Source organism: Hyperolius riggenbachi, chromosome 1, assembly GCF_040937935.1.
Source record: "Hyperolius riggenbachi isolate aHypRig1 chromosome 1, aHypRig1.pri, whole genome shotgun sequence".
NCBI lineage: Eukaryota > Metazoa > Chordata > Amphibia > Anura > Hyperoliidae > Hyperolius > Hyperolius riggenbachi.
In genome coordinates this window covers 661,382,696-661,410,401 of record NC_090646.1, presented here as the reverse complement: position 1 = coordinate 661,410,401, position 27,706 = coordinate 661,382,696, and the positions used below count along the sequence as shown (strand labels likewise).

Sequence of the window (27,706 nt, the reverse complement as noted above, 5' to 3'; positions counted from 1 at the left end):
TTAACGATGGCAACCGTCTTAATCTCTGTTTAATTTTAATAGATCAGAGATCAGTGTTAATGTTGCTTTGGTTATTGTTGCAGAGCTGTTCTGTGTGCCGTGGTATGCGGTCATAGCCTGGGCCCTCGCTGCCACCCAGAACTTCTACTCCACCGGTCACCAGCCGGTCTTCCCCGCCATCCACTGGAACTCCGCCTTTGTGGGCTTTCAGGATGGGCACACCAACAACGTCATCCCAGCCCTACTGGTCGCTGCCAACACCTACTGCTCCAATATAATCTTCTCAGGTAACAACACAGCACGTTGGTGTGCTACAGAACGTCTGTCACCTGGCAATGTGTAATCAGCCACTGCTAGCTGGGACTTCCTGTGTGATCACTGTGGGTGTGGAAGATCATTTTGTGATTAAAACAGCTTTTGGGGTAAGGCTGTATGGTCACGGAATATGGAGAAAGTTTGTATGGTCAGGATTGGCTGTGGACAATGGCTGTATGGTCAGTGTTGGCTGCGGAGAATGGCTGTATGGTCAGGATTGGCTGTGGAGAATGGCTGTATGGTCAGGATTGGCTGTGGAGAATGGCTGTATGGTCAGGATTGGCTGTGGAGAAGGGCTGTGTGGAGAAAGGCTGTATGGTCAGGATTGGCTGTGGAGAATGGCTGTATGGTCAGGATTGGCTCTGGAGAATGGCTGTATGGTCAGGATTGGCTGTGGAGAATGGCTGTATGGTCAGGAATGGCTGTGGAGAATGGCTGTATGGTCAGGATTGGCTGTGGACAATGGCTGTAAGGTCAGGAATGGCTGTGGAGAATGGCTGTATGGTCAGGATTGGCTGTGGAGATTGGTTGTATGGTCAGGGTTGCTGTGGACAATGGCTGTATGGTCAGGGTTGGCTGTGGACAATGGCTATATGGTCAGGACTGGCTGTGGACAATGGCTGTATTGTCAGGGTTGGCTGTGGACAATGGCTGTATGATCAGTGTTGGCTGTGGACAATGGCTGTATGGTCAGGGTTGGCTGTGGAGAAGGGCTGTATGGTCAGGGTTGGCTGTGGGGAGTGGCTGTATGGTCAGGGTTGGCTGTGGAGAATGGCTGTACGGTCAGGGTTGGCTGTGGACAATGGCTGTATGGTCAGGAATGGCTGTGGAGAATGGCTGTATGGTCAGGATTGGCTGTGGAGATTGGTTGTATGGTCAGGGTTGGCTGTGGACAATGGCTGTATGGTCAGGGTTGGCTGTGGACAATGGCTATATGGTCAGGACTGGCTGTGGACAATGGCTGTATTGTCAGGGTTGGCTGTGGACAATGGCTGTATGATCAGTGTTGGCTGTGGACAATGGCTGTATGGTCAGGGTTGGCTGTGGAGAAGGGCTGTATGGTCAGGGTTGGCTGTGGGGAGTGGCTGTATGGTCAGGGTTGGCTGTGGAGAATGGCTGTACGGTCAGGGTTGGCTGTGGACAAGGGCTGTATGGTCAGGGTTGGCTGTGGAGAAGGGCTGTATGGTCAGGGTTGGCTGTGGGGAGTGGCTGTATGGTCAGGGTTGGCTGTGGAGAATGGCTGTACGGTCAGGGTTGGCTGTGGACAATGGCTGTATGGTCAGGAATGGCTGTGGAGAATGGCTGTATGGTCAGGATTGGCTGTGGAGATTGGTTGTATGGTCAGGGTTGGCTGTGGACAATGGCTGTATGGTCAGGGTTGGCTGTGGACAATGGCTATATGGTCAGGACTGGCTGTGGACAATGGCTGTATGGTCAGGATTGGCTGTGGAGAATGGCTGTATGGTCAGGGTTGGCTGTGGACAATGGCTGTATGATCAGTGTTGGCTGTGGACAATGGCTGTATGGTCAGGGTTGGCTGTGGAGAAGGGCTGTATGGTCAGGGTTGGCTGTGGGGAGTGGCTGTATGGTCAGGGTTGGCTGTGGAGAATGGCTGTACGGTCAGGGTTGGCTGTGGACAATGGCTGTATGGTCAGGATTGGCTGTGGAGAATGGCTGTATGGTCAGGGTTGGCTGTGGACAATGGCTGTATGATCAGTGTTGGATGTGGATGTTGGTTGTACGGTCAGGAATGGCTGTATGGTCAGGGTTGGCTGTGGAGAATGTCTGTATGGTCAGGATTGGCTGTGGAGAATGGCTGTACGGTCAGGAATGGCTGTATGGTCAGGGTTGGCTGTGGGGAGTGGCTGTATGGTCAGGATTGGCTGTGGAGAATGGCTGTATGGTCAGGGTTGGCTGTGGAGAAGGGCTGTATGGTCAGGATTGGCTGTGGAGAATGGCTGTATGGTCAGGATTGGCTGTGGAGAATGGCTGTATGGTCAGGGTTGGCTGTGGAGAAGGGCTGTATGGTCAGGATTGGCTGTGGAGAAGGGCTGTATGGTCAGGATTGGCTGTGGAGAAGGGCTGTATGGTCAGGATTGGCTGTGGAGAAGGGCTGTATGGTCAGGATTGGCTGTGGAGAAGGGCTGTATGGTCAGGATTGGCTGTGGAGAATGGCTGTATGGTCAGGATTGGCTGTGGAGAATGGCTGTATGGTCAGGGTTGGCTGTGGAGAAGGGCTGTATGGTCAGGATTGGCTGTGGAGAATGGCTGTATGGTCAGGGTTGGCTGTGGAGAAGGGCTGTATGGTCAGGATTGGCTGTGGAGAATGGCTGTATGGTCAGGGTTGGCTGTGGAGAAGGGCTGTATGGTCAGGATTGGCTGTGGAGAATGGCTGTATGGTCAGGGTTGGCTGTGGAGAAGGGCTGTATGGTCAGGATTGGCTGTGGAGAATGGCTGTATGGTCAGGATTGGCTGTGGAGAATGGCTGTATGGTCAGGATAGTGTATGTGGACAGTGGCCACATGGCTGATATCACTGTAATGTGCTCCTTGAGGTGGAGATCTGTGTCTGATGTGAATTGTGTATTCTCCCCTGAGGAAGCCGGATGCTGCCTGCTGCTGCTCTGGCCGTTCCTGTGTGAATCCCCTACTGGGCGGAAGAAGAAAGGGAAGAGAGACACCCGAGAGGGAGAAACTGAGGAGGACGACTTGCCTCTAATGGAGATGAGGCTAAGAGAGAATCCTGACCTTTTCTGTGTGGCCCTCCTACAGCTGGGGACCAAATATCTCTTCATCCAGGGGGTGCAGGTATGCCTGTGTACTGCTGCTGTTATACACATCCATCTTCCAGGGCCTGGGGTTCTAGCTATTGTACAAGCTCCACCCACAGCTTGTCCATGTGCTGCATATACCACAAGAGATCTATATTACTAGCAGTCATGAGCTAAAAAAATGCTTTACTTACCTGGGGCTTCCTCCAGTCTGCTCCAGTGCTGAAGTTCTGCTGACCTCCAAGCTGCCACTGTCCCCTGTAAGATGGACGACCCTCGGCTAGGTCGCGGGCTTCTGCCTGTGCACAGGAGTGGTGCGCCCCTCCTGTGATCGCGCTTCAGTGGACGGGAGTGTTCTGCGCTTGCACAGTTCAAAAAGAGTTGAACTGCACAAGTGCAGAACGCTCCTGTCGATGAGTGTGATCACGGGAGGCGCATGCGCAGAAACCGCCACACGGCTGGGGTTGGCAATCATTATGGAGGTGACAGCGGCACAGCAGAGGACAACAGAGCTGCACCGATGGACCGGATAGATTGCATGTTGCAATGTAATGCATTTGCAAACTAGGTATGCGATTTCCTGTCTGGTTCAATAGTCTTGCTCCCATTTTATAACGTATGTCACCACGGCCCATGCATCGGGGGAAAAGCATGCAGAAAATTGCATTCGTGCATGCGTTGTATAGTGTGAATGGGCCCTTAAAGGACGACTGTAGTGAGAAGAATAAGGAGGCTGTCATATTTATTTCCTTTTAAACAATACCAGTTGCCTGGCAGCCCTGCTGATCTATTTGGCTGCAGTAGTTTCTGTATCGCACACCAGAAACAAGCATGCAGCTAATCTTGTCAAATCTGACAATAATGTCACCTGATCTGCTTCATGCATGTTCAGGGGCTATGGCTAAAAGTATTAGGGCGCGTTTCCTTTTGAGCGGAAACCGCCGCGAATCCGCAGATTTTCCCTGCAGGTGAATAGTGCAGGGAAACTCTGCCATAGGGTGCAATGATAACGCCGGCCGAATAGCTACCGCTAGCGATTCGGCCAGCTTTTCCATCCGAATCGGCGCAGGAGGCTGCGTATCCCATAGCCGTGCATGGCACGGCTGATGGAATTCGTCTGCTTTCCCCGCAGACCCAGAAGAGACGGCGCGCATCTCGCAGACGCGCGCCGCTCAAGTGGAATTGTGCCCTTAGAGGCAGAGGATCAGTAGGACTGCCAGGCAACTGGTGTAGCTTAAAAGGAAATAAATATGTCAGCTTCCATATCCCTCTCTCTTCAGTTGTCCTTAAATCAGGGGTCTCAAACTCGCGGCCCGCGGGCCATTTGCGGCCCTCGATACAATATTTTGTGGCCCTCGCCGGCAAAAGCAAAAGAGACACGGAAGCGAACTATTTTTGCCTATTTTACCTTATAGTTCGCATCAGTGCTCCCAAGTAATCCGCCGCATCCCCGCGCTAAACGAGGGCTGCAGAGCCCCCAAATCCCCCGGGCAAACATCCACGACTGCGCTGAGGGGCAGAGCTTCCAGCTGTAGCTCTGCCCCTCCTGACGTCAATCGCGGCGCATCGCCGCCTCTCCCCGCCCCTCTCTGTGAAGGAAGAGTGAGAGGGGCGGGCAGAGGCGGCGATCCGCCGTGTTTGACATCAGGAGGGGCAGAGCTGAAGCTGAAAGCTCTGCCCCTTCCAGGAAATGCCGGCGGATTGCCCCCCAGGCGATTTGGGAGCTCTGCAGCCCTCGTTTTGCGGCGGGGACACATGAAATCCCTTATGCGGCCCAGCCTCATCCTGACTTTGCCTCCTGCGGCCCCCAGGTAAATTGAGTTTGAGACCCCTGCCTTAAATCAATATTATTTGGTACCTGAGCTGTCTGGAATGTCGCTGAGCTTCTCTGGTTGGCAGCCTGTGATACAATACAGCAAGCTCAGGGTATTTTACTCAGACACAGGTGATTATCACCAAAACGCTACAATATTTTATACTGGAAGTGATGTAAACACTACAGCCTTCAGTGAGATTCTCTGTCTATCTATGTGTCTGTCTGTCTGTCTGTCTCTGTGTATCTAATATTTTCTCAGTGAGTTCTCATCTTATCTTTCCTTTTTGACCCTTGACAGCTCCTGTCCTGCGTCTGTGCAGCCATGATTCTGCGGCGACACCTAATGGTCTGGAAAATATTTGCACCCAAGTAAGTTGTTGGTCATGATCTCCTCTGTCTGGCTACAGTATTTAGTTCTGTGAGGTTTCTCTGGTTTGTGAGTGTATTAGTGCTTGAAATGTCTTAAAATGGGACAGTAATCAATGATTAAATATTCATGGATTATTTTAGCCCCAACAGGAATGTTGTCCTGAATATGTACAGTAAACTAGCTGATCGCTGTATAGAAAATAATAGAATTACACTTTCCCCAATTTTTTTTATTGTACCATACTTCTCCCCGAATGTTTGTGTTGCTTATAATCTTTGTGCAGCTTTTATTGGCTTGCCAGCATAGCCTGAATATAATTTTCTTTTTCAGCCATTCTAAGGATTAAAGGTATTATATCTGAGTCGGGCTCTGACCCCAGGTTCCCAGTAATTAATGTTGACTCCACAACTCCGACTGGTATATACTGTGGGTGAAATGCCAGCGCTATAAAACTGTTCTAAAATAATTTAAATATGTAGCATGCGATAACAGCGTGCAGTATCACGACGAACATGACGGAAGCCTTGGCCGTACGTGTGACCCCCCCCCCCATGCAGTAAATTATACCTTACCTGTCCGCTGTCGCCCGTCGCGGTGCCCTTCCATCTTCCACATTGCCTCCGACGCACCGCAGCGGGCAACAGCAAAGTATACTCTACTGCACAGGGGTCATAGTAACATTTGGGGGACAGCGTCTAACGTAATGTCTTGCGGCTGATTCCTGAGAGACCTCATCCTGAAATCTATCGGAAATCGTCTTGCAGTGTGTGGACAGCCAACAGATCTCACTCCAATTAGATTCAGGCTTCGTTCCCACTGTGCTTGGCACGGCTGTGACGCGTCTCGCAGCCGAAACCTACCAGCGCTATGCACGGCTGTGGGATTCGGCGAGATTATGCTGCAGGCCGTCAGATTTTTCCCCGGCCACGAATTTGGATGCCCTGCATTAACTTCTATAGGCTGCCAAATTCCATCCGAATTTGTGGACGAGAAATCGGAAGCCTAGCCTCAATCGGAGAGAGATCTGTCTCTTGGTCAAATATGCCCATATATCGGTAGATGTATGGCCACCTTAAAGTGTACCAGAGCTGAAAACTTAAAAAGATTTTATACATACCTGGGGCTTCCTCCAGCCCCATCCGCTCCGATCGCTCCCACGCCGCCTTTCTCTGCTGCCCGCAGCTTCAGGAACCAGGTCCCCGCACTGACATCAGTTGGAGCCAGTCTGACATAAGAGAAGTGCGCTGTTTGCGTATCTCTGCAGCAGACGCTGGAGATATATGTAGAGGGCGCACTTCTGCATAGACTGGAGCCGACTGACAGCAGTGACGGGACCCGGTTCCTTAAAGGGAACCAGAGAGGATGAAGAAAAGCTTTTATACATACCTGGGGCTTCCTCCAGCCCCATACGCCTGGATCGCTCCCACGCCGCCGTCCTCCGCTGCCTGGATCCGCCGGTACCGGGTCCCGTCATGTCCGCGAGTCGGCCGGCGGATGCGGCCAATTCTCCGCATCACAGGGGGCTCCCTCCATACAGGTACGAGTGTGGCTGCTTACTGCGCAGCCGCATGCGTACGGGTATGGAGGGAGCCCCTGTCATGCGGAGAATTGGCCGCGTCCGCCGGAAGTGACGGGCCCGGTACCGGCGGATCCAGGAAGCGGAGGATGGCGGCATGGGAGCGGTCCATGCTTATGGGGCTGGAAGAAGCCCCAGGTATGTATAAAATCTTTTTTCTATTTTACCAAACCATTCCTCTCTGGTTCCCTTTAAGCTGCGGTCAGCGGTGGACGGCGGCGTGGGAGCTATCGGAGCGGATGGGGCTGGAGGAAGCCCCAGGTATGTATAAAATCTTTTAAAGTTTTCAGCTCTGAGTCCCTTTAAACTATGTTTTGTTTTTAGTTGATTTCAGTGTTTTATACCCTAGGTTCTCAACGTGTGGTACGCGTACCCCAGGGGGTACTCCTGATGGTTCCAGGGGGTACTCAGGCTTGATATACTTAATCAAGAATAACAAATTAAGAGTTTTAGAAAATGATAATCTTATTTAAACAACACCAAATTAGTATTTTAGATAATTAAAAGCAATAGTAAATGCTTAGAACTTGTTTAGAACCAATTATCATGTACTACGATTAAATACATATTTGTCAAGGGGTACTTGTGATAATGTTTACAATTTTAGGGGGTACTTGGTGAGTACAGGGTTTTAAAAGGGGTACATACCAATAAAATGTTGAGAAACACTGTTTTATACTACTTATTCCAGTTCATACAATACTATAACATTTACCAACTAAAATATGTAGTAAAAAAAAACAGCTTAGTATAATTTGTACATGAGAACAACTTTGTATCTCTAAAATGTTTTAACTCAAGTCGTTTGTAAGTAGGGAACTGTCTGTATCTTGGCATGCACCTCTTTTAAAAGCTTGTGCTCACCAAGTACCCCTCCATATAGCAGAGAACAGCTAAAGATAAAACCCCTTGACACAGATATATTTAATTGTAGTACAAAATAATAGTTTCTAAACAGTCTTCAGACATTTATTATTGCTTTTAACTAACTACATTACTAATTTGGTGTTGTAGTTTATATTAGATCATCATTTTCTAAAACTCTTAAATTTGTTATTCTTTATCCCCTTGTGGACCAGTATATTATTCCCCATTAAAGTGGTTCTGGGGGGGGGGGGGGGGGACCTGAGGATAAAAACCGCCACTTACCTGGGGCTTCTATCTGCCTCATGTAGCAGTAATGTCCCGCGCCATCCTCCTCCGATCCGCCGTTCCCCGCTGCCGTCCCGATCTAGTGCGTCACGCCGTCCAACTGCGGCTGCACAGCCGTGGCCTGCTCGCGCCCGCCCGCGTCATCGGAAGCAAAACTTCTTACTGCGCCTGCGCAGTAAGCTTCCGAGGATGCGAACGGCAGCGCACATTATTCGGCTATGCCAGACAAATAATGCCCGGTGCTGGCGGTGGGGTACAGCGGATCGGAGGAGGACGGCGTGGGACATTACTGCTACATGGGGCAGATAGAAGCTCCAGGTAAGTGGCGGTTTTTATCCTCCGGTTCCCCCACAGAACCCCCTTAAGGACCATAGGAGTTTTTGCATTTATGGTGCCGCCAGTATAGATAGCCAGGCATGGGTATCCCCATTGTAGATAGGTGTCTCCAATATAGATAGCAGCCATTATACACCTCCCCAGCTCCAGTGAGGAGCAGCTCTCCCCGCCATCCAGCCTTGAGTTCCGGGTACAGGCTTGATGATGTCATCAAGCCTGGACCTGACACTAGAGGCAGAGCTAGCAGGGATTCCGGGCAGAGCAGAGGGGGAGCGACGATCACCGTAATAACATCAGAGGTGAGTCCGGTGGTCTTTTTTTGTTCTGCCACTGCTGCTTTCAGTGATCACTACAATCTGCAGCGATCGTAGTGATCAGGGGCCATTCGCCAGGCTCCTGATCAGTGAGGGGAGATGTCTGCTGTCATATGACAGCTGAATCTCCCCGTTCGGGTGCGTGCGATCGCATCAGGAGCGGCGGGACTAAAAGGACATAACAGTTACGCCCTGTCAGCAGTATTCAGCCACACGGAGGACAAAACTAACGTCCGTGGCCCCAAAGGGGTTACAAAGAAACATTACCGTAAGATAGTAGTAAAGGAAAAAAATGAATCCATACACTGCAACGTGAGAAGTTTAAAAAGAAAATAGAACATAGATCAAGAAATGATTGATGCTTAGCATGTAATTCGTTCATGCTATTTGATGCACCATGAGCCTGCAGGTCATCATCTTTACTGCTGGCAGGCATGAAAAAAACAGAGAGCACCAACTGCCATTATCTACAAAAATACACACACAAACTGCTTGCTTGGCATTTGGCATCAGCCGTTAACTCCCACAATGCAACAAGGTTCACAGGCAGGAGTCTGTCAGGGCCGTGGCAAGGACATCACTCTGTGGGAGGAGTTTCACCACAGTATTGTATCAGCCATACAGATGTCCCTGAGGATCTATTTAGGAAAAGGTAATTATTTCTCATGGGAAAGGGGTATCATCTACTGATTGGAATGAAGTTCAATCTTGAGTTACATTTCCTCTTTAACGAACAACATCAAGCCCAAGTAGAGTACATTTGAAATTGGCGCCGGTAGACTTGGGCACAGGATACAGCCGTATATGGCTGATCCTGCTTCTGCCCAAGTCCTAGCCGTGTTAATTACTATTCCCCCTCCAGGCCGCCATGGATAGTGGGGGAATGATATAATTTGGCTTCCAGAGATTGCTGGAGGACGAATTATTGTGTTTTTTAAGCAACTTCGGCTCCGTCTTCTGACAGCGCTGACGTTACTCACTGAGCGCCGCTATAGACTGATTCCCATTACAGTCTATGGCGGCACTGGCTGCGCCCAAATCTAGCAGCGCTGAAAAGCACTGCTCTGCCCAAGTACTCCCTGGGGTAGGCATGCCACTTGGCTGGATGGTGTAATGGTTAAGGGCTCTGCCTCTGATACAGGAGACCAGGGTTCGAATCTCGGCTCTGCCTGTTCAGTAAGCCAGCACCTATTCAGTAGGAGACTTTTGGCAAGTCTCTCTAACACTGCTACCGCCTATAGAGCGCGCCCTAGTGGCTGCAGCTCTGGCGCTTTGAGTCCGTCAGGAGAAAAGCGCGATATAAGTGTTCTGTGTTTGTTTTTGTTTGGTTGAGAGCCTAGGATGTACACCATGGTTTATTGTGTCCTCATGTCCTCCTCCTTGTCTCGCAGGTTCCTGTTTGAAGCTCTGGGGTTTTCGGTCTCCAGCATGTTTGTGTTGTTTGGGATGGCGGTAATCCTGAGAGTGGACTGTGTGGTGAGCGGCTGGTTCCGGAGCCTTCTGTCCCAGCAGAGCAGGTAGCGGCAGAGCACCGCAGTGTCCACGACAACCCAAAGAATGCCATCGCTGCTCAGCATTCACTCAGTGCCTTCACCGCCCAGGACATCGGACACTGCACTATTTCCTGCCGTCCACGTGGCTGCAGAGGACCTCTGGTGTCCCCGCCGTGTACACTGGGCAACGTTTCCTGGCTGACTGGAGGATTAGCAGAGAGATTGCGGTAGCTGAGACGTGCTTGACGTATCGGCGGCCATTTTGTGACTTTGTTCTGCCAAGGCTTTTGGCTGTGGACAGTAATGTTGCAGCCACAACATGGTCAGTGTGTGGATGAACTGAATTCAGTCATGGAGAAAACACGCACAATTCACAGAGGAATGTGATCCAATCACTGCCACAAGAACTAGCGTGATGCTAACGGTCAGCTTGTCGGTGACTGCATGGGTAACGCCGACAGCCAGACAGTATCTGGGAGGGGTCTCGCTTATCTTGGAATGGTATATGCAAAAACAGACAGGTAGCTTGAACTGGACATCTTTATGTATTCTGTCATACCGAGCAACATTGTCCGATCTAATGAGGTGGAGGAGATGCATAGACTGTTATATGTAGAAGAAATTCCCTTACTCCAGCCAGCTAACACTCTAGCTAATTGGAACACATTATACAGATGTTGTTTAAGTGCCTGGCTTACAGTGCAATGTCGTTAAAGTGAAGCAAGCACAATTTTTAGCATCCAGGGCATTTCTGTAGCGCGCATGCCAACAATGTAGCTCATTATTAAAAAAAAAAAAAACTTCAATTTTACACTTAAAGGGGAACTGAAGTAAGAGGTATGCGGAGGCTGCCATATTTATTTCCTTTTAATCAATACCAGTTGCCTGGCAGCCCTGCTGGTCTATTTCTCTGCAGTAGTATCTGAATAACACCAGAAACAAGCATGCAGCTAGTCTTGTCAGATCTGACTTTAAAGTCTGAATCGCCTGATCTGCTGCATGCTTGTTCAGGGGCTATGGCTAATAGTATTAGAGGCAGAGGATCAGCAGGACAGCCAAGAAACTGGTATTGCTTAAAAGGAAATAAACATGGCAGCCTCCATATACCTCTCTCTTCAGTTGTCCTTTAAAGGTTTAGCAGAGGCCTTTATTACCCTACTTCCGAGTCCTGCCTGACCACAGAAATTTCAGGCAGATAAGGGCTGATGTAATCATTTTATTGCACACAATAGCAGAGATCGAAAAAGCTTTCAACCGCAGAGGTGGTGGGTAGATAGGACACTGTACTTCAAAGAGTTTAGAGAAGTCACAGATGCTATCTTCACACCTTCCCCTGGATAAATGATGGGCAGCTAGAAGGGTAGGGGGGAACATGGCAGCTCCTATAGCTATTAGAAAACCAGGAAAAAAACGTGTGGTGCTTGGTTCCCTTTAAAACATCCAGGTAAGCATGATGACTCAGCATTGTATGTTAATGATAAGTGATGTCGAAGGTTCACTGCTTGCACCACAAATGCAATCAGCTTTTTCCCTCTGTCCAAAATGTTCTCCTCACCATCCTCAAAACAATGTCCTTTCACATGGAGGTGTTAATGGCCTGCAGATGTACATGCAAATTGGCTGGCGTGAAAATGTGGGTGCCGGAAACAGCTGCTAGTGGGATATCAGTACAATTAATGACATTCTACTATTGGGCAGCAGTGATTGCAATAAGTAAAATATTGGTAAATTTTACTGTCGGTAAACCTAACCTTATCCTCACACGAGCCCTCCCTTAACCAATGCATAACCCTAACTGAAGCCACCCACTGATGCCAAGCCCCCCCCCCCCCCCCCCACACACACACACACCTTACACCAATGCTTTAACCTAACCACCACCCCCGATGCCTAACCCTAAGTGATCTTGCCACTCATGCCTAACTAACCCCCCAACCTACTATGCTGTTTTGTCATACTTAACCACTTAAGAACTTCTGCCACACTTTTCTACCTCCCTGTTTATAAACACCTGTAAACACTTGGTTCTGTTTTCTATTTTTAGAAAACAGAGATAATATAGCACCATCTTGTGGACAAAAAAAGTAAAACTACTTCCAAATACACCATTACACAGCTACTATAGAAAAATTAAATATATTTTAATTATTTTTTAACTCCTTCACCCCTAACCCAAAATAAAATATTATTGCCATACATTGTACTAGAGAACAGAATTTAAACATTGTAATAACCGGGACAAATGGGCAAATAAAATGTTTGTTTTATCTATAATAGCACATTTTATTTTTGAACTGCAATGGCTGAAAGCCATTTTTTTTTCTTCTTCTTCCCTGTCAAATACACGTAAAATAATATAATTCTTAGCATAAAGTACTGCCAAAAAAAGCCTCGTTTGTCCCACAAAACATAATATATCGATCATTTCAGTGTGATAATTAGTGGGAAGCTTTTGAAGCGAAAAAAAACCTGTGTTAGAGAAGTGGTTAAAGGACACTGAAGCGAAACTAAACTAATGAAATAAACAATTGTATTTATCTTCCTTCTCCTAAAAATGACTTGTTAAGATATTCCACAGTTTTATTTTATGTATAAATCTACTTTTTAAGTTTTAACTGTGGTGTTATTTTTGCTCAATGACACATTCATTGAAGTTTGCCAGAGCTAAAATCGATGAACTATTGATACTTTTTATTTCTTTCTTGCTCTCAGAAGCCACTTTCTGCTAGGAAAGTGTTTTATAGTTGGAATTTCTCATCAGTGAGGGTCACACTGTAGTCACTTCCTGGACTGAGTCAGCCACTTACATACCTGATATTTAACTCTTTCAGGCAGAGAAATAAAAAAAGGAACACAGCATAGTTATTTGTGTGCTAGGCACTGTACATACCTATGTCTATCTCATCATGTCACATGTCACTTCGGGTATCCTTTAAAGAGACACTGAAGCGAAAAAAAAATGATGATATTATGATTTGTATGTGTAGCACAGCTAAGAAATAAAACATTAAGGTCAGATACATCAGTGTAATTGTTTCCAGTACAGGAAGAGTTGAGAAACTCCAGTTGTTATCTCTATGCAAACAAGCCATTAAGCTCTCCGACTAAGTTAGTCCTGGAGAGGGCTGTTTTCTGACTTTTATTATCTCAACTGTTCCTGAACTATTTACTTTTCCTCTGCCAGAGGAGAGGTCATTACTTCACAGACTGCTCTGAAAGACTCATTTTGAATGCTGAGTGTTGTGTAATCTGCACATATTATAGAATGATGCAATGTTAGAAAAAACACTATATACCTGAAAATAAAAGTATGAGAATATTTTCTTTGCTGCTAATCTTCTAGTAATTCTTCATAGTACACAACCAATTCACTATATCATATTTTTTTTTCGCTTCAGTGTCTCTTTAAGGTGGCTACTAATGATCCAATTTCTAACAAAAAAAAATTGTTCGTGCGATCAGATAATTCTTATCGGAAGTGAAATATTGTACATTGTTCACAACACCATCAACGAACCAATCTATATCTAATCTACTTCTTATATATCACAACCGACAAGAAAATCCAGATTTTGGTTCGAAAAAATCCAATCGGACAACTGTTTTTATAATCGTTCGTATTGGATTGATCAGAATTATCTGATGTCTTGAATGATTTTTTGCTAGAAACTAGACCGTTAGTGGCCACCTTTAGACAATATACACTTTTAGTGAGGCACATCAGTTCCCATCTGTATATTGATTGTTAGCGGATCTACTGGCTGGAACAGGCGGATTACATGTGAGTGTCTAGGTATCTCCTTCCCTCCTTAGAACTTAGAAGACAAAAAGTTGCCCAGTTGAAGTTACCTCTTGTTTTCCTTTGACAAGGGGCCTAGTTATAAAATATTTGAAAATTATATTTTGCTCTTTTGCTTTTATTAATTTTTTCTTAAGCTTATGTAATTTTTTTTCGAATTTGTTTGCACATTTTAAAGGGTTAAATTCTGATAGGTAAATAGTTACTGAGATGATCTCATATGCTGTTATGTTAAAAATTCTGGAGTGGCTGTAGCCACATTATAAGTGGTGGTGTGCACAGACCTTTGACCTCAATTCACATGTTATTTATATCATCATGTGGGTTGGATGAGGTGCAGCTGCAGTTTGAAGTCAAGTGCTCAGTTCCCCAGGTGTACACGGACCTTTTACAGACCTGCACAAAGGAAGGTTGGTATCAGAAAGTGAACTAAACTCAAACCGCCATGTACACTGGCTTTAACCGTCACATGCAGTTCATTTCCTTGTGTAACTGGCACAACGCAGTCTGCTGGAGGCTGGAAGAGTCAGCGATACCCCCTGCACTGTTCTGGGGTGAAGCGTCAGCAAGGTCTTCTCTGCTGCTAGAATATAGGCGGGGTCAGGTCTGGGAAACAGGTTTGATAACTGAAAGCCTAGAGGGGGAAGTAAGAGAGAGCAGACAGATATAACAAGCGGATGGATGAAGGAAACCCCATCTCTGCTATGAACTGTAATTTGTCATGTTTTACCTCGTTTAGCCGTTGCAAATGTGCAAAACTGCAACCAAGAGGCTTTTCAGATTCCTCACTGAGACCAAATGCAGCACAAACGATCACCCCACGGCAAGATCAGTGTAGCTACATCCATGCTGCTGCCTATTAGGCTTAAAGAGGAACTCCAGTGAAAATAATGTAATAAAAAAGGGCTTTATTTTTACAATAATTATGTATAAATGATTTAGTCAGTGTTTGCTCATTGTGAAATCTTTCCTCTCCCCGATTTACATTCTGACATTTATTACATGGTGACATTTTTACTGCTGGCAGGTGATGTATCTGCTGCATGCTTTTTTGGCAGTTGGAAACAGTTGTAACAGCCATTTCCCACAATGCAACAGGGTTCACAGACAGGAAACTGCCAGGAGTACCACGGTCCTCACAGTTTCTTGTGGGAGGGGTTTCACCACAATATCAGTCATACAGCACCCCCTGATGGTCTGTTGTGAAAAGGAATAGATTTCTCATGTAAAAGGGGGTATCGGCTACTGATTGGGATAAAGTTAAATTCTTGGTTGGAGTTTCTCTTTAACTGCACAACGTAACAGGAGGTTTGAACTGGAGAAATGAGAGGCTGAGGTCCAAGGAGATATCATGATTCATGTGGGGACAGAAGTATTTGGGAGCATAAGGCACTTAATAGAACTGAGGTGTAAGGACGCATGATGCACAGAGAGGGGTGAGGTATAATGAGGGCTGAGACAAAGGACTGAGGTATAAGGGACCAGGAAACAGAGAAAGGCCTGTGGTATAAAAGGGCATATGAGGCACAGAGGACTGGCATTAAAACCTATGTAAATTGCAACCTCCACAGCATTGTGAGTGCTGACTAGCTCAGCCCTGCCCTGGTAGACTTACCAATCCCTGCTATTCAGATATCTTACATCTATAGGAAAAAAGGAAAATATGCAAAATATAGGAAAATCGGGTGTCAGAATTAAACAATCATTTTACCGGTTTATAACTAGGCCCCTGGGTGACTGTATATGTTTGTATGCAAATGGTGCTGGAGTCTTAAAAATAAGAATAAAGGGATTTTTAAGCTACATTGGCTCAAGTGTCTTCTTGCTCTAAAATGGTTGTATTTATGCTGCCTCTGGAGGTCCGAAGTAACGTATTTTCCGTCATATAAAACACGCTTTTTCCCCACCAAAAAAATGGGGAGAAAAAGTCCTTGTGTCTTCTATCCCGAATACAGGGAGTCCCTGACATATGAACGCCCGCCAATATGAACCGCTGACCTGCCGCGATGGTAACAAGGTACAAGGGGGAGACAATAATTGGAAGAGAACATCTACAAGATGCTCCTGGACCATGAACGCGGTTTAGTATATATCCCTGGATTTTGTCCCCTAATCCTAGGTGCGTCTCATAGTCCGGAGTGTCTTATACGGCTAAAAATACGGTACGTTATAGAGGGGGTTGAACTTCCCCAGTGCCTGTTATATCTCAGTAAGGCTGAATATGGCTGCCTCTCCTCTCACCTCCTCAGACGCTGCTGATCCCTCCCCTTTCCCCTGCCTTGCTCCCAGGAACCTGTGGGTGTGAGCATGTAGTGGCAAGTAATGGAGAAGAAGCCAAGTCTTCCAGTGTGTTCACCATGACCTCTGCACCATGCCTAGGACAGGAAGTGAGGTGTGCGGGAGAGAAGGTGGTTTGCAGAGGAGAAAGGTGGGGACAGCGTCGCAAGATGCACACAGGCCCCGCTCTTCCAGAGGGCAAACTGGGCAATTGCTAAGGGCCCTCAAGCCAGCTGCTTAACATCCGCCAGGTTTCAGGTGTATAGTGTAGTCAAGGTAATTTTTATTGGATTTTTCAACAAAAAATAACATTGCCAACATAAGGCATCATCAGCATATATCATAAATTATTACATTTATGACAGATTTAGACAGGTCTATGTAACAATAGGTCTACAAGAATAATAACAGAAATATTACATCTTCTCATGAATATTGATATAATCAGTTGCAATTGTACATATTTGTTAAGTAAATACCCAATAGCTGTTGTATTTTAACATAAGGATCAGAGTTAGTTGGTTCAATTGTTATGTTGAGTGTGGAGCAGGACCTGCTGGGATACTGGGGGACGCCCTGCTAAGTACCCAGCATTCGCATCCAAAATACAATACTAATGTATAGAACTAACTCACTGAGAAAAATCCATAAAGCTATATATGTAGAGCTATTCAGTAGTTTACTTCTTGGCGTGTTTATTATGTATAGATAACTTAGGGGATTCTTGAAATAACCCAAATCTATAAACATATGAGTCTGATAAATACTAATTAAATTTAAGAACCGGGATAACAGGGAAAAAGGTGGGGTAGGAAATTGGCATTGCCCAACAGGGGCTTTGTAGTCGAGTATAACTGGTTTGTACTTATTGTACGTTGTTTTAAATTTGTTGTTATAAATAGTGCATCTTATATAAGAGAGGACAGGACAGTAGGGACTCAATGAAGGGATATTTGTATGTTTCATTGTCGTCATTTGGTATGTCTTGGTTGTGATACTTTCAATGTTCAGATAGTTTGGAATTAGGAAACAATAATGGCCACCGATCAGACCTCCAAAGGAACTTTTCTAGTGAACCATATCTCAAAGCCCAGGATTTTTCAGCAATTAGCTGGAATTCAACAATTTTGAGTATTTCTTCAATGTTCAGTACATTCTGTGATTTCCAATTATCAGTAATTGACATCCTGATGGCTATTATAACATGGCTGATCAGAAATCTTTCCTTCGGAGGTAGGTCACAAACTTTGATATGGAGTAAACCCATATGAGGTGGAATATATGATAAACTCATAGGTAGTTTCTTTAGTAAAAGTTCTATTGATTCCCAAAGGGGTCTAATCAGTGGACAGTGCCAGAAAATGTGTTCAATTGAACCAACTTGACCACAATTCCTCCAACAAAGAGGGGAGGTCTGGTGATCAAATTGTGCAACTTTGTCAGGTGTTAAATACCAGAGCCAGAACATCTTCAGTAGGTTTTCATGATGTGCAATGTGAAGAAGATTTGAGAGATTTAACAGCTAGCTCCCAATCATCTTGTGAGAGATCCATTTGTAGCATTGATTGCCACTTTTTCAGTTGCCATTTGGGTATTTCTGTTCTATTTGAGAGGAGTGTTCTATAAAGGATAGATGTCCCTTTCTGGAGAGCATTGTGGGGTTGTAGTAATTTTGAGATTTGTGGAGGGAAAGACATTGGATTAGGAGAATGTCTTTTAAGGAAGTGTATGATTTGATGATATTTGAATATATCTGATCTGGGTATATGGAACTCATTGACTAATGCTTCAAAGGATTTAAATTGGGTACCATTGTATAGCTTTTCCAAAGAATCAAGGCCTTTCAACTCCCAATTGCTAAGTGATAGGTTGCTGATTGTTGTGGTTAAACTAATCAATGGTATTGGCAATTGTTTAGACAAGGGATCCGTAGAGCAAGTTTTAACCATTTCTTTCCATATTTTTAAAGAGTTTGTTATTGTGGGGTTACTTATGTTATGTTTAGTTTGCCATATCAAATGGCACTCTAGTTGGGTTTTGTATGAGCGGGTTGTGAGATGATTTTGTTCAGTTTCCATCCAGGGTTTAGATAATTTGTTTGTCCAAATTGGTCTCGTCTGATCCAGTACAGTGGCCTTATAATATAGTTCCAGATCAGGTACTCCTAAACCCAATTCAGACGAGTGCATTGTTAATATATAATTAGAGAATCTGGGTTTTTTATTGGCTAAAATAAATGTATTGGTCATCTTTTGGAGTGAGAGAAAGAACACTTTTGGTACTTTAATGGGTAAATTTCGAAAGAGGTATAATAGTTGGGGGAGTATAAACATTTTAAATGCTGCAGATCTTCCCAGCCATGAGAACTCAAATTTTCCCAGTGCTTCCAATTTTGTCTTAAGATTTGCTATCCAAGGGGTGTAGTTTGTTTTATATAATTGGGAAGTATGGGCTGTAAGGTAAATGCCCAGAAATTTTAATGAAGTGGAGGACCAGGAGAATGAACTATTGGATTTCAGTGTATTCAGTACTGTATCAGAAATATTATATGGGAGGATTATAGTTTTTTTTTTCATTAAGTTTGTAAAATGAAACTTTTGAGAATTCTTGTAATTCTTTTACAACGTGTTTAAGAGAAGTGGTTGGGTTTTGTAAGTGGAGCAATATATCATCTGCAAACATTTCTAATTTTTCTTCAGAGCTATCACATTTGATACCAACTATATGAGAGTTGTTTCTGATTTTTTTGTGCCATTGGCTCTAGTGTTAAAATGAATATGAGTGGGGATAGAGGGCATCCTTGGCGGGTTCCGTTAGTTATGTTAAAAGGAGATGATAATGAACCTGAAGCAGATACGATAGCTGATGGATGGGAGTATAATGCAAGAATGGCTCTATGTATAGGCCCCACACAACCAAATTTGGTTAAAACACTAGACATATAACCCCAATGGACCCTGTCGAACGCCTTCTCAGCATCCAAAGAGATAAACAGAGAAGGCGTCCGACAGGCCTCCACTCTATGCATGAGCGACAAGACCTTGCGAGTATTGTCACTGGTCGTTCTGCCTTTAACAAAGCCAGCTTGGTTGGAGTGTATCAGTTGCGGAATAAGAGGCATAAGACGATTGGCAATTACTTTGGCATATACTTTAAGGTCAGTGTTTAAAAGAGAAATCGGTCTATAATTGTTTGGTTCAGTTTGATCTTTTCCCTCTTTTGGGATAGTGGTTAATATAGAGACTAGTGATTCTTTGGGGAATGTACCTGTCATAATGACCTCATTAAACATGTTTGTGAGAGAAGGGATCAAGATATGGGAATATTTTTTATAATAATTATTGATAAATCCGTCAATGGCGGGAGCCTTATCATTTTTTAGAGATTTAATGGCTGCTTCAACTTCTTCTTTTTGAAAAGGGTTATTGAGTTGTTTCTGTTCAATCTCTGATAAATGGGGAAGGGCAACACTATCTAAGTACCTATCTATGTCTTGTTGGGAGGGTTGTATAGTATTGGGGTCTTGATTCAAGTTATATAGTTTCTCATAGTACTTTGCAAAAGAATTTGCAATATCATTCGGGTGGTGTGAAATTAAATCAGTAGTTGGGTGTTTTAATTTGAGAATTCTTTGTTTGATCCTGCGACCTTTAATTTTGAGAGCCATAGACTTTCCTGCTTTATTTCTATCTGTGTATAATCTTATTTTGAAGTCTGTTTGCCAACTCTCATATTGATGTTCCAATAAGTTTTTGAGCTCTTGCCGTAGTGATTCTAGCTGTGGGATTAGATTAGAGTTTTTATTATTGTATATTGAGTGTTCCAGATTTTTGATTTGTTTTAGTAATTCCTCAGTTTGTATTTTTTGTTTCTTTTTAAGTATAGCTCCATATTTTATAAAAATCCCTCGCATGAAGGCCTTGTGGGCATTCCATAAAGTGGTATTGCTCACTTCTTTATTGTCATTGGTAACAAAGAATTCTTCAAGGTAATTTTTAATGTAGGGGGAAGTGTGTTCAGAGTTCAAGATAAATTTGTTCATTCTCCAAGTTCTCATACCTGTGGAGGGGTTGTTAAGAGTTCAGGTGTATAGTGGACCCCAATAGTTGCCTCCAGGACCTGGGAGGGCCAGAAACATTGGGGCCAAATGCCGCTTTTGTAGGGGGGGGGGGGGCATGTCATTGTTGCCCAGCGCTCCATTGAGCCTAGAACCAGCCCTGGTTAGATAACAGTGGAGGGGGGTGGTAAAGCCTAGAAAACAAGATTTTCCTAATGATTGTTAACATTCCCCTTCTCTATTATTATTTAGTATTTATATAGCACCGACATATTACGCAGCGCTGTACCAAGTATACAGACTTGTTGCTAACTGTCCCTCAGAGGGGCTCACAATCTAGTCCCTACCATAGTCCTATGTCTATGTATGTATCGTGTAGTGTATGTATCGTAGCCTAGGGGGAAGTAAATTAACTTATCTGAATGTTTTTGGGATGTGGGAGGAACCGGAGTGCCCAGAGGAAACCCACACAGAAGGTGAGAGCGCTAACCCCTATGTCACCGTGCTGCCCATAAGTCTAATGATGTCCACACATTGGCAAATGATGAGATGAGGTGAAAGTTCCGCAGGTGTTTCGTGCTGGGTGCAGAGCAGGGACAAGGTCCTCCAGCACCCAAAGCTGAGACACCAAAGTGCGCCCCTCCATCCCTCCCACCCCAGCCGTCACACATTGATTGCTATTACTAAGAGGCGCCCCCAACCACCCAACACCTTAATCTCTAGTTATCTGGCTGCAGTCTCTGCCATGTATCCCTTTTCTTATTTCTCTCTGCTTCAAACACAATAGGGGACTGAAAGCTGAGTGAGTTGTGCTCCCCCCTCCTACACTGCACCCCCAGGCTGGAGCCTCTCTCACCTCTGCCTCGACCCGGCCCTGGCTGGGTGTACCTTGCTGATTTCTGGAAATGTTTGCAAGGTAGTTGTGAAGCAGCTAAACCAGACATTGAGCAAAGCTTACACTGACTCCCCCCCCAATGCAATGTGGAAAATCGCCTTGGTCTATTTGCACATAGCAGCCAGAAGCTGGTTCCAGCAGACAAACACTGTACATTTTTTCAATGCTTTACCACCCTATGTACACATTGGTTGAGAAAGCGTGCTGTTTTATAGGCTAGTAAAACCCAGCCTTACTATAAGCACTGAGGTTACCCTTCCCAGAACATATATCAGTATAGAAATGTGGCTAGACACTGCCAGTTACCGCAGGTGCTCCAGTCCTGGCTGCAACTCCTGTACTCAACAACAGAGCAGAAAGGATACAGCACACCAAGGGCTGCGCAGCATCAATCAGGAGGTAACACATCATGTCATCGGCCAATACGGTATACAGTAAGGCTTAAAGGGGTCACACAACTTTACTAAAACTATATTGCATTTACTGACATCTTCTGCAGCACTTTAGAGTACATAATCATGTCACTGCCCTCAGAGGAGCTAACCATCTTATGTCCTACCATATTATTATTATGTATTTATATAGCACTGACATCTTCTGCAGCACATTACAGATTACATAGTCACGTCACTGACTGCCCTCAGAGGAGCTCACAATCTAATCCTACCATAGTCATAGTCTAATGTCCTACCATATTATTATTATGTATTTATATAGCACTGACATCTTCTGCAGCCCATTACAGAGTACATAGTCATGTCACTGTCCTCAGAGGAGCTCACAATCTAATCCTACCATAGTCCTACTCTAATGTCCTACCATATTATTATTATGTATTTATATAGCACTGACATCACCTGCTGCACATTACAGAGTACATAGTCATGTCACTGATTGTCCTCAGAGGAGCTCACAATCTAATCCTGCCATAGTCTAATGTCCTACCATATTATTATTATGTATTTATGTAGCACTGCCATCTTCTGCAGCACATTACAGAGTACATAGTCATGTCACTGACTGTCCTCAGAGGAGCTCACACTCTAATCCTACCAGTCATAGTCTAATGTCCTGCCATATTATTATTATGTATTTATATAGCACTGACATCTCCTGCAGCACTTTACAGAGTACATAGTCATGTCACTGACTGTCCACAGAGCAGCTCACAATCTAATCCTGCCATAGTCATAGTCTAATGTCCTACCATATTATTATAATGTATTTATATAGCACTGACATCTTCTGCAGCACTTTACAGAGTACATAGGCCTGTCACTGACTGTCCTCAGAGGAGCTCACACTCTAATCTTGGCATAGTCCAATACCCTACCATATTATTATTATGTATTTAAATAGCAATGACATCATCTGCAGCACTATACAGAGTACATAGTCATGTCCCTGACTGTCCTCAGAGGAACTCCGGGCCATGGTGAGTATTGCAGTCCCACCTGTCTGCCAGTGTGTCTTCTCTTGGTCTCCACTGTGACACCAGCAGTATAGGCAGTGGGGTCAGTGGATACAGGCAAAGAGAAACACATCTACACAGCTAATACACTCTGAGATTTTTTTGGCAGATAGATGGTTCGATAGATAATTTCCGACAGGTCAGAACTTATTTTCTCATCAAAGTGAATGGAAATCGATTATAAAAACGATCGGAAAATCGACCCGACAGTAAAATTGCTGAAAAATCTCATTGTGTATTCCCAGCATAACATGGGGAAGACCTGGGGGTCCTGGCAGGAAGAGGAAACTCATGCTGATATCTGCTGCAAATCTGTGTGGCAGGTCATAGATCCAAATCTGGTGTCCATTGAGTAAAATATGTCCACCTTAATGCGAGCTACACACGATCAGGGATGCTCAAAACCAAATTCGTGTGAAACCCGGATAGTTGCTATCCGGATTTCACCCAGTTACCTGGGGGGGGGGGCAAGCTTACCTGTCTGACGTCTTCTTCGTCCGTTCCTGGCGCCTCCCACAATGCATTCCACGCGCATCACGTGACTACAAACACTTCCTCCTTCAACCATGGAAGGAGGAAGTGTTTGTAGTCACGTGCCCGCCGCTTGGACCGCATTGTGGGAGGCGCCGAGGGACGGACCGAAGAAGACATCAGACAGGTAAGCTTGATCCCCCTGCCCAGCCCGCACAGGTAACTGTCAGATATCCGGATAGCAACTATCCGGGTTTCACCCCAATTCGGTTTTAAGCATCCCTGCACACGATGCAATTTACTGACAGATCTATTATTTCCAACATGTCTGATTTGATTTCTGACTAATTTCCAATCAATTTTCCATAGAAGTTAACGGAAATCAGTTGAAAAATCGTTTGGAAATCAGATTGGAGATAATTGATCTGACAGTGAATCTGTCAGAAAATTGCATTGTGTGTACCTAGTATTATGCTAGGTACACACAAGGCGTTTTTTCGGTCACTTTTCAGTTCGATCAATTTTCGATTTGTTTTTCTGCTCCATTCTCATCAAATCGAGTAGTAAAACAATTGAAATTAATATCCGACATGACGGAAGTGATCAGTCGAAACGCATCTATCGAATGCAAAAAACGTATCGTGTGTACCTAGCATAAGTTTTACTGTTTGGATAAGTAGGAGTTAATAATTCCAGTTCCTTCTATGGAGCACTAGATGGCGCCAGAGCAGCAGAGTCAGAGGCTGGGATGACATTATGTTGTGTGCTGGGAAGCACAGGCTGCCATTCTGTGTGTGTAGCAGGGACACAGCTGCTGTAAGTAGATCTATGTTTAGCTGTTTCTGGTCTGTCTTGGCCTGTAGGAGGGGATTGAGGAGGGTGGAAGACCCTCTACAGCCGTTTCATGAATAAATGTGTATTTCCTGTGTGCTTCCTGTCTCTGCTGCCAGCTGTGTCCTCTGTCTGTATGCTGAAGTCTGGGCTGATCCTGAAGCTGTAGAGGGGAGGCTCTGAATACCATACAGCCTTCCCAGGCCTGGTCCCATCGTTCCAGTGCCGCCCCCGGTGAAGTCCTGCGACTGGCTGTGTCTTCGGCCCCCTTTGGGCAGCATTCCGATATACTTGCGTCCCCAACTACTTCCAAAGAAGAGTGCACACTGAGCATGTGCGAGTCCCAGCTCTGCATGCGCAGTCAGGGGGTTATCACGTCGGAACACCTGCTGTGCACTGGGGTCCCGTGGCAAAGATAGCCTGGAACCCCCAGGGCCCCCGAGCTGACTGCTGTTTCTCCCTTCCCGAAATACTATACTCCCTGGGGCCCGTGGACCATTTTAGCAGTATTGTAACTCGCCTGTCCTGCCATGGATCAGTGAATAATGGCGCACAGCGCCTATGCATACAAATGGCGGCACATTAAAAAGATACGCTTATCGCTATTTATCGTTAGTACTGCATAATAATGGCGCATAGGGAGAACAGAAGAAAACCGGCGCACAGTAACGTTATTTATCAATAGCGCTGTTCATATGCCAAGCAGCAGACGTTATTGCCCACAGTAACGTTATTTATCAATAGCGCCCTACATAAGCCAAACTGCAGAAGTTATTTAACTGCAAAATGGTGAATGGATTTAATGTAACACTGTCAAGCATAGGGTTAGGCACCACCAGGGGGGTCTTAGGGTTAGGCACCACCAGGGGGGTGGTTAGGGTTAGGCACCATCAGGGGGGTGGTTAGGGTTAGGCACCATCAGGGGGGTGGTTAGGGTTAGGCACCACCAGGGGGGTGGTTAGGGTTAGGCACCACCAGGGGGGTGGTTAGGGTTAGGCACCACCAGGGGGTCTTAGGGTTAGGCACCACCAGGGGGGTGCTTAGGGTTAGGCACCACCAGGGGGGTCTTAGGGTTAGGCACCACCAGGGGGGTGGTTAGGGTTAGGCACCACCAGGGGGGTCTTAGGGTTAGGCACCTCCAGGGAAGTGGTTAGGGTTAGGCACCACCAGGGGGGTCTTAGGGTTAGGCACCTCCAGGGAAGTGGTTAGGGTTAGGCACCACCAGGGGGGTTTAGGGGTTAGGGATAGGTACAGAGAGGGTTCTGTGTGTTAGCGCTAAATAACAATAAGGCTTTAACGTTAAATAGCGATAAGCGTCAAACGGATTAGCGACAATACCATGCGCCATTAGTCGCAGGCGCCATTTTCAGATGGATCCGTCCTGCCATGTTTCTCCATCCCACCTCGCCGCCTTCATCCTCAGTGCTGGCCGCCTCTTCTTAGTGACCTGGCACATGTTATGCGTAATGGCATATGCCGGGTCATGGAGAAGAAACAGCCAGCCCCCGGGATGAAGACGAGGAGCATGAACAGAGCAGCATGCCGGGATAGGGGAGTTACTGCCAAAAACAGCGCAGGGGACCCCAGGGAGTAATCGGGAGGCAAGGCTCACTTTGCCTTAAGAGAATCTGTACTGTCCAATTTGTACACTAAAAAAACCTACCAATCGAGTCACTGTGATCTCCTGGATCCCTTTTTGCTGTTTCTGCCGCTCCCCGCGGCGATCCTGGCTTTTAATCCCCAGTTTTAGGCAGTGATGTTTGTGTGTGTGTGTGTATATATATATATATATATATATATATATATATATATATATATATATATAAAATGTGACAGTATACTACAAGTTTTTATAAAATAGAGAACTCAAGTCAGGGATTCTCAGTGTCTCAGCATGGGAAGCTCCCTTCCCCCTCAGACAAGCTGAAATTGAGAGCAGAGACCTGTCTGTGACTAATAAAGTACACACACAGAGCCTGCAGGGGGCATGCATAACTTCTCTTGACAAAGAAGAGAATATTAGATATATTACAGACGCAGTGCAACTAGAAAAGGCTGCAGTAATCCAGACCAGAACAGGTATAGGAACTTATCTTATAGGATAGAAGAAATGAGGCTGAAAATGTTGTTACAGAGCCTCTTTAACGGCAGCACCGGCCCTGTGCGCAGTACGGATGTGCCATCTTCAGAAACGCTTGTTTCCGAAGACGGTTGAAAGCTGCTGAGAGGTACCAAAGACCTAGCTGAAGTCGCAAAACTTCAGCAGGGGTTGGCACAGGAACGAGGGCACAGAGAGAGGCCCGGGGAGGCTATGGTGTCCAGAGATTTCCCTCTAATCTCACTTTAGGTTTGCTAAATTCCTGATCGCAGTAACAGCGTTCATTCTTACAGCATCAGTGTTTATGTATTAATTAACCAAACCTCAAACAAGCTGCCCTGCATTTCCCTTGCTAGAGACTCTTCTCTCCTCTGCCATCCCTTTGCCAAGAGAGTGCAGTCTCACCCCGCCCACTTATGTGCAGGGCTTATTCTCCTCAGTGTCTTGACAAGGCAAGACTTTGGTTTGGGTTCCTTTCACTATGGGCTGCCTACTGATTACAGTAAGGCCTCTTTTCTACGGGACAGTTGATAGGCAGTGAAACTCTCACAACTGCCTGCTGCTGCCTGGCAACTGCTCACTGCTGCCTTGTAAATGCTCGCTGCTGTCTGGTAACTGCTTGCTAAGCACACAGTTCAACCGTCCGTGGAAAAGACGGTTGAACTGTGTGCTTAGCAAGCAGTTACCAGACAGCTTGATAAGTAGTGAAATGTCTCTCAAACTCTCACAACTGCTTGCTGCTGCTTGTTGCCTGCCTGGTAACTGCTGCCTAGTAACTGCTTGCTGAGCACACAGTTCAACAGTTCGTGGAAAGGAGGCCTAAGGCAAATGGGGCAGAGCCCCCCCCCCCCGGTCTGTGTGTGCCTCAATGCAAAAACATTCCCCTTACAGACCTTCATATCTCAGCAGCTGCCAGCATCAGTTAGCAGAGGAGCTGCAAGTGTGCAGTGCACATGTCAGCAGCGCGGGTTCCCCCCCGTAAGTGTCTTCAGTCCATCACTTGCTCACTTCACGTTAGACCTTTTGATCCCCGCAGTTTCCCGTACTAGAGAGGGCAGGTGGAGAAGAAATTAGCGTCTCCATCAACTGCCTGCCGCGGGAAGTGATTCCGTGAAAGTAAAAGCAGGAGCTGCTTTCTGCGGTGTGGGGATCAAAAGATCTGATGAGAAGCGCGTACGGTAAGTGAAGGATGGAAGGTACTTATACGGGGAAGTCGCTCTGCTCACTTACATCTATGCTAACAGATGATGGGTTTGCCGCTGAGATCTAAAAGTCTGTATGGCTGCTGCTCCCATAAACCTGCTCGCGAAGGCACGGGGGGGGGGGGGGGGGGGGGGGGGCGGTATCCAGGCCACCTTTGCCCTGGGGCCCCGTAGTAGCTTGAACCGGCCCTGCTTGCTGCTGCCTGATAACTGCTCACTGCTGCCTGGTAACTGTTCACTGCTGCTTGGCAACTGCTTGCTGAGCACACAGATAAACTGTCCATGGAAAAGAGGCCTAACAGTGCAGGTAACAAAAAAGGTAATCTTACCTGACCTTTTGGGCCGGTTCACAGTGCTCAGTTACGTTGCAGAATAATTTTTCATATCAACTCACTGCACATACAATTCTATGGGCCTGTTCACACTTCTGTGTTGTAATGGATTGCATTATTCTAACTGCATG

The 27,706-nt window shown here is 45.7% G+C and overlaps 2 protein-coding genes across 3 annotated transcripts in view; both read left to right on the top strand.

The window, feature by feature from the left end:
- The window catches only part of PIGO (phosphatidylinositol glycan anchor biosynthesis class O), a 64,687-nt gene extending 48,943 nt beyond the window's left edge, over window positions 1-15,744 (top strand). The window contains exons 8-11 of one of the 2 annotated variants that reach the window (XM_068252490.1): window positions 84-287; window positions 2,917-3,122; window positions 5,200-5,270; window positions 10,041-15,744. In XM_068252490.1, coding sequence (XP_068108591.1) covers window positions 84-287; window positions 2,917-3,122; window positions 5,200-5,270; window positions 10,041-10,170 — 611 coding nt within the window. In that variant the 3' untranslated portion in view covers window positions 10,171-15,744. Of the gene's footprint in view, window positions 1-83; window positions 288-2,912; window positions 3,123-5,199; window positions 5,271-10,040 lie in introns of those variants that run through there. The other variant, XM_068252498.1, reaches the window with a different exon arrangement.
- An 8,101-nt stretch (window positions 15,745-23,845) lies between these two features.
- The window catches only part of LOC137532204 (mitochondrial amidoxime-reducing component 1-like), a 28,189-nt gene continuing 24,328 nt past the window's right edge, over window positions 23,846-27,706 (top strand). Inside the window, exon 1 of the mRNA XM_068252453.1 lies at window positions 23,846-23,928. The gene's annotated coding sequence lies outside the window, so the exon portion shown is untranslated. The remainder of the gene's footprint in view (window positions 23,929-27,706) is intronic.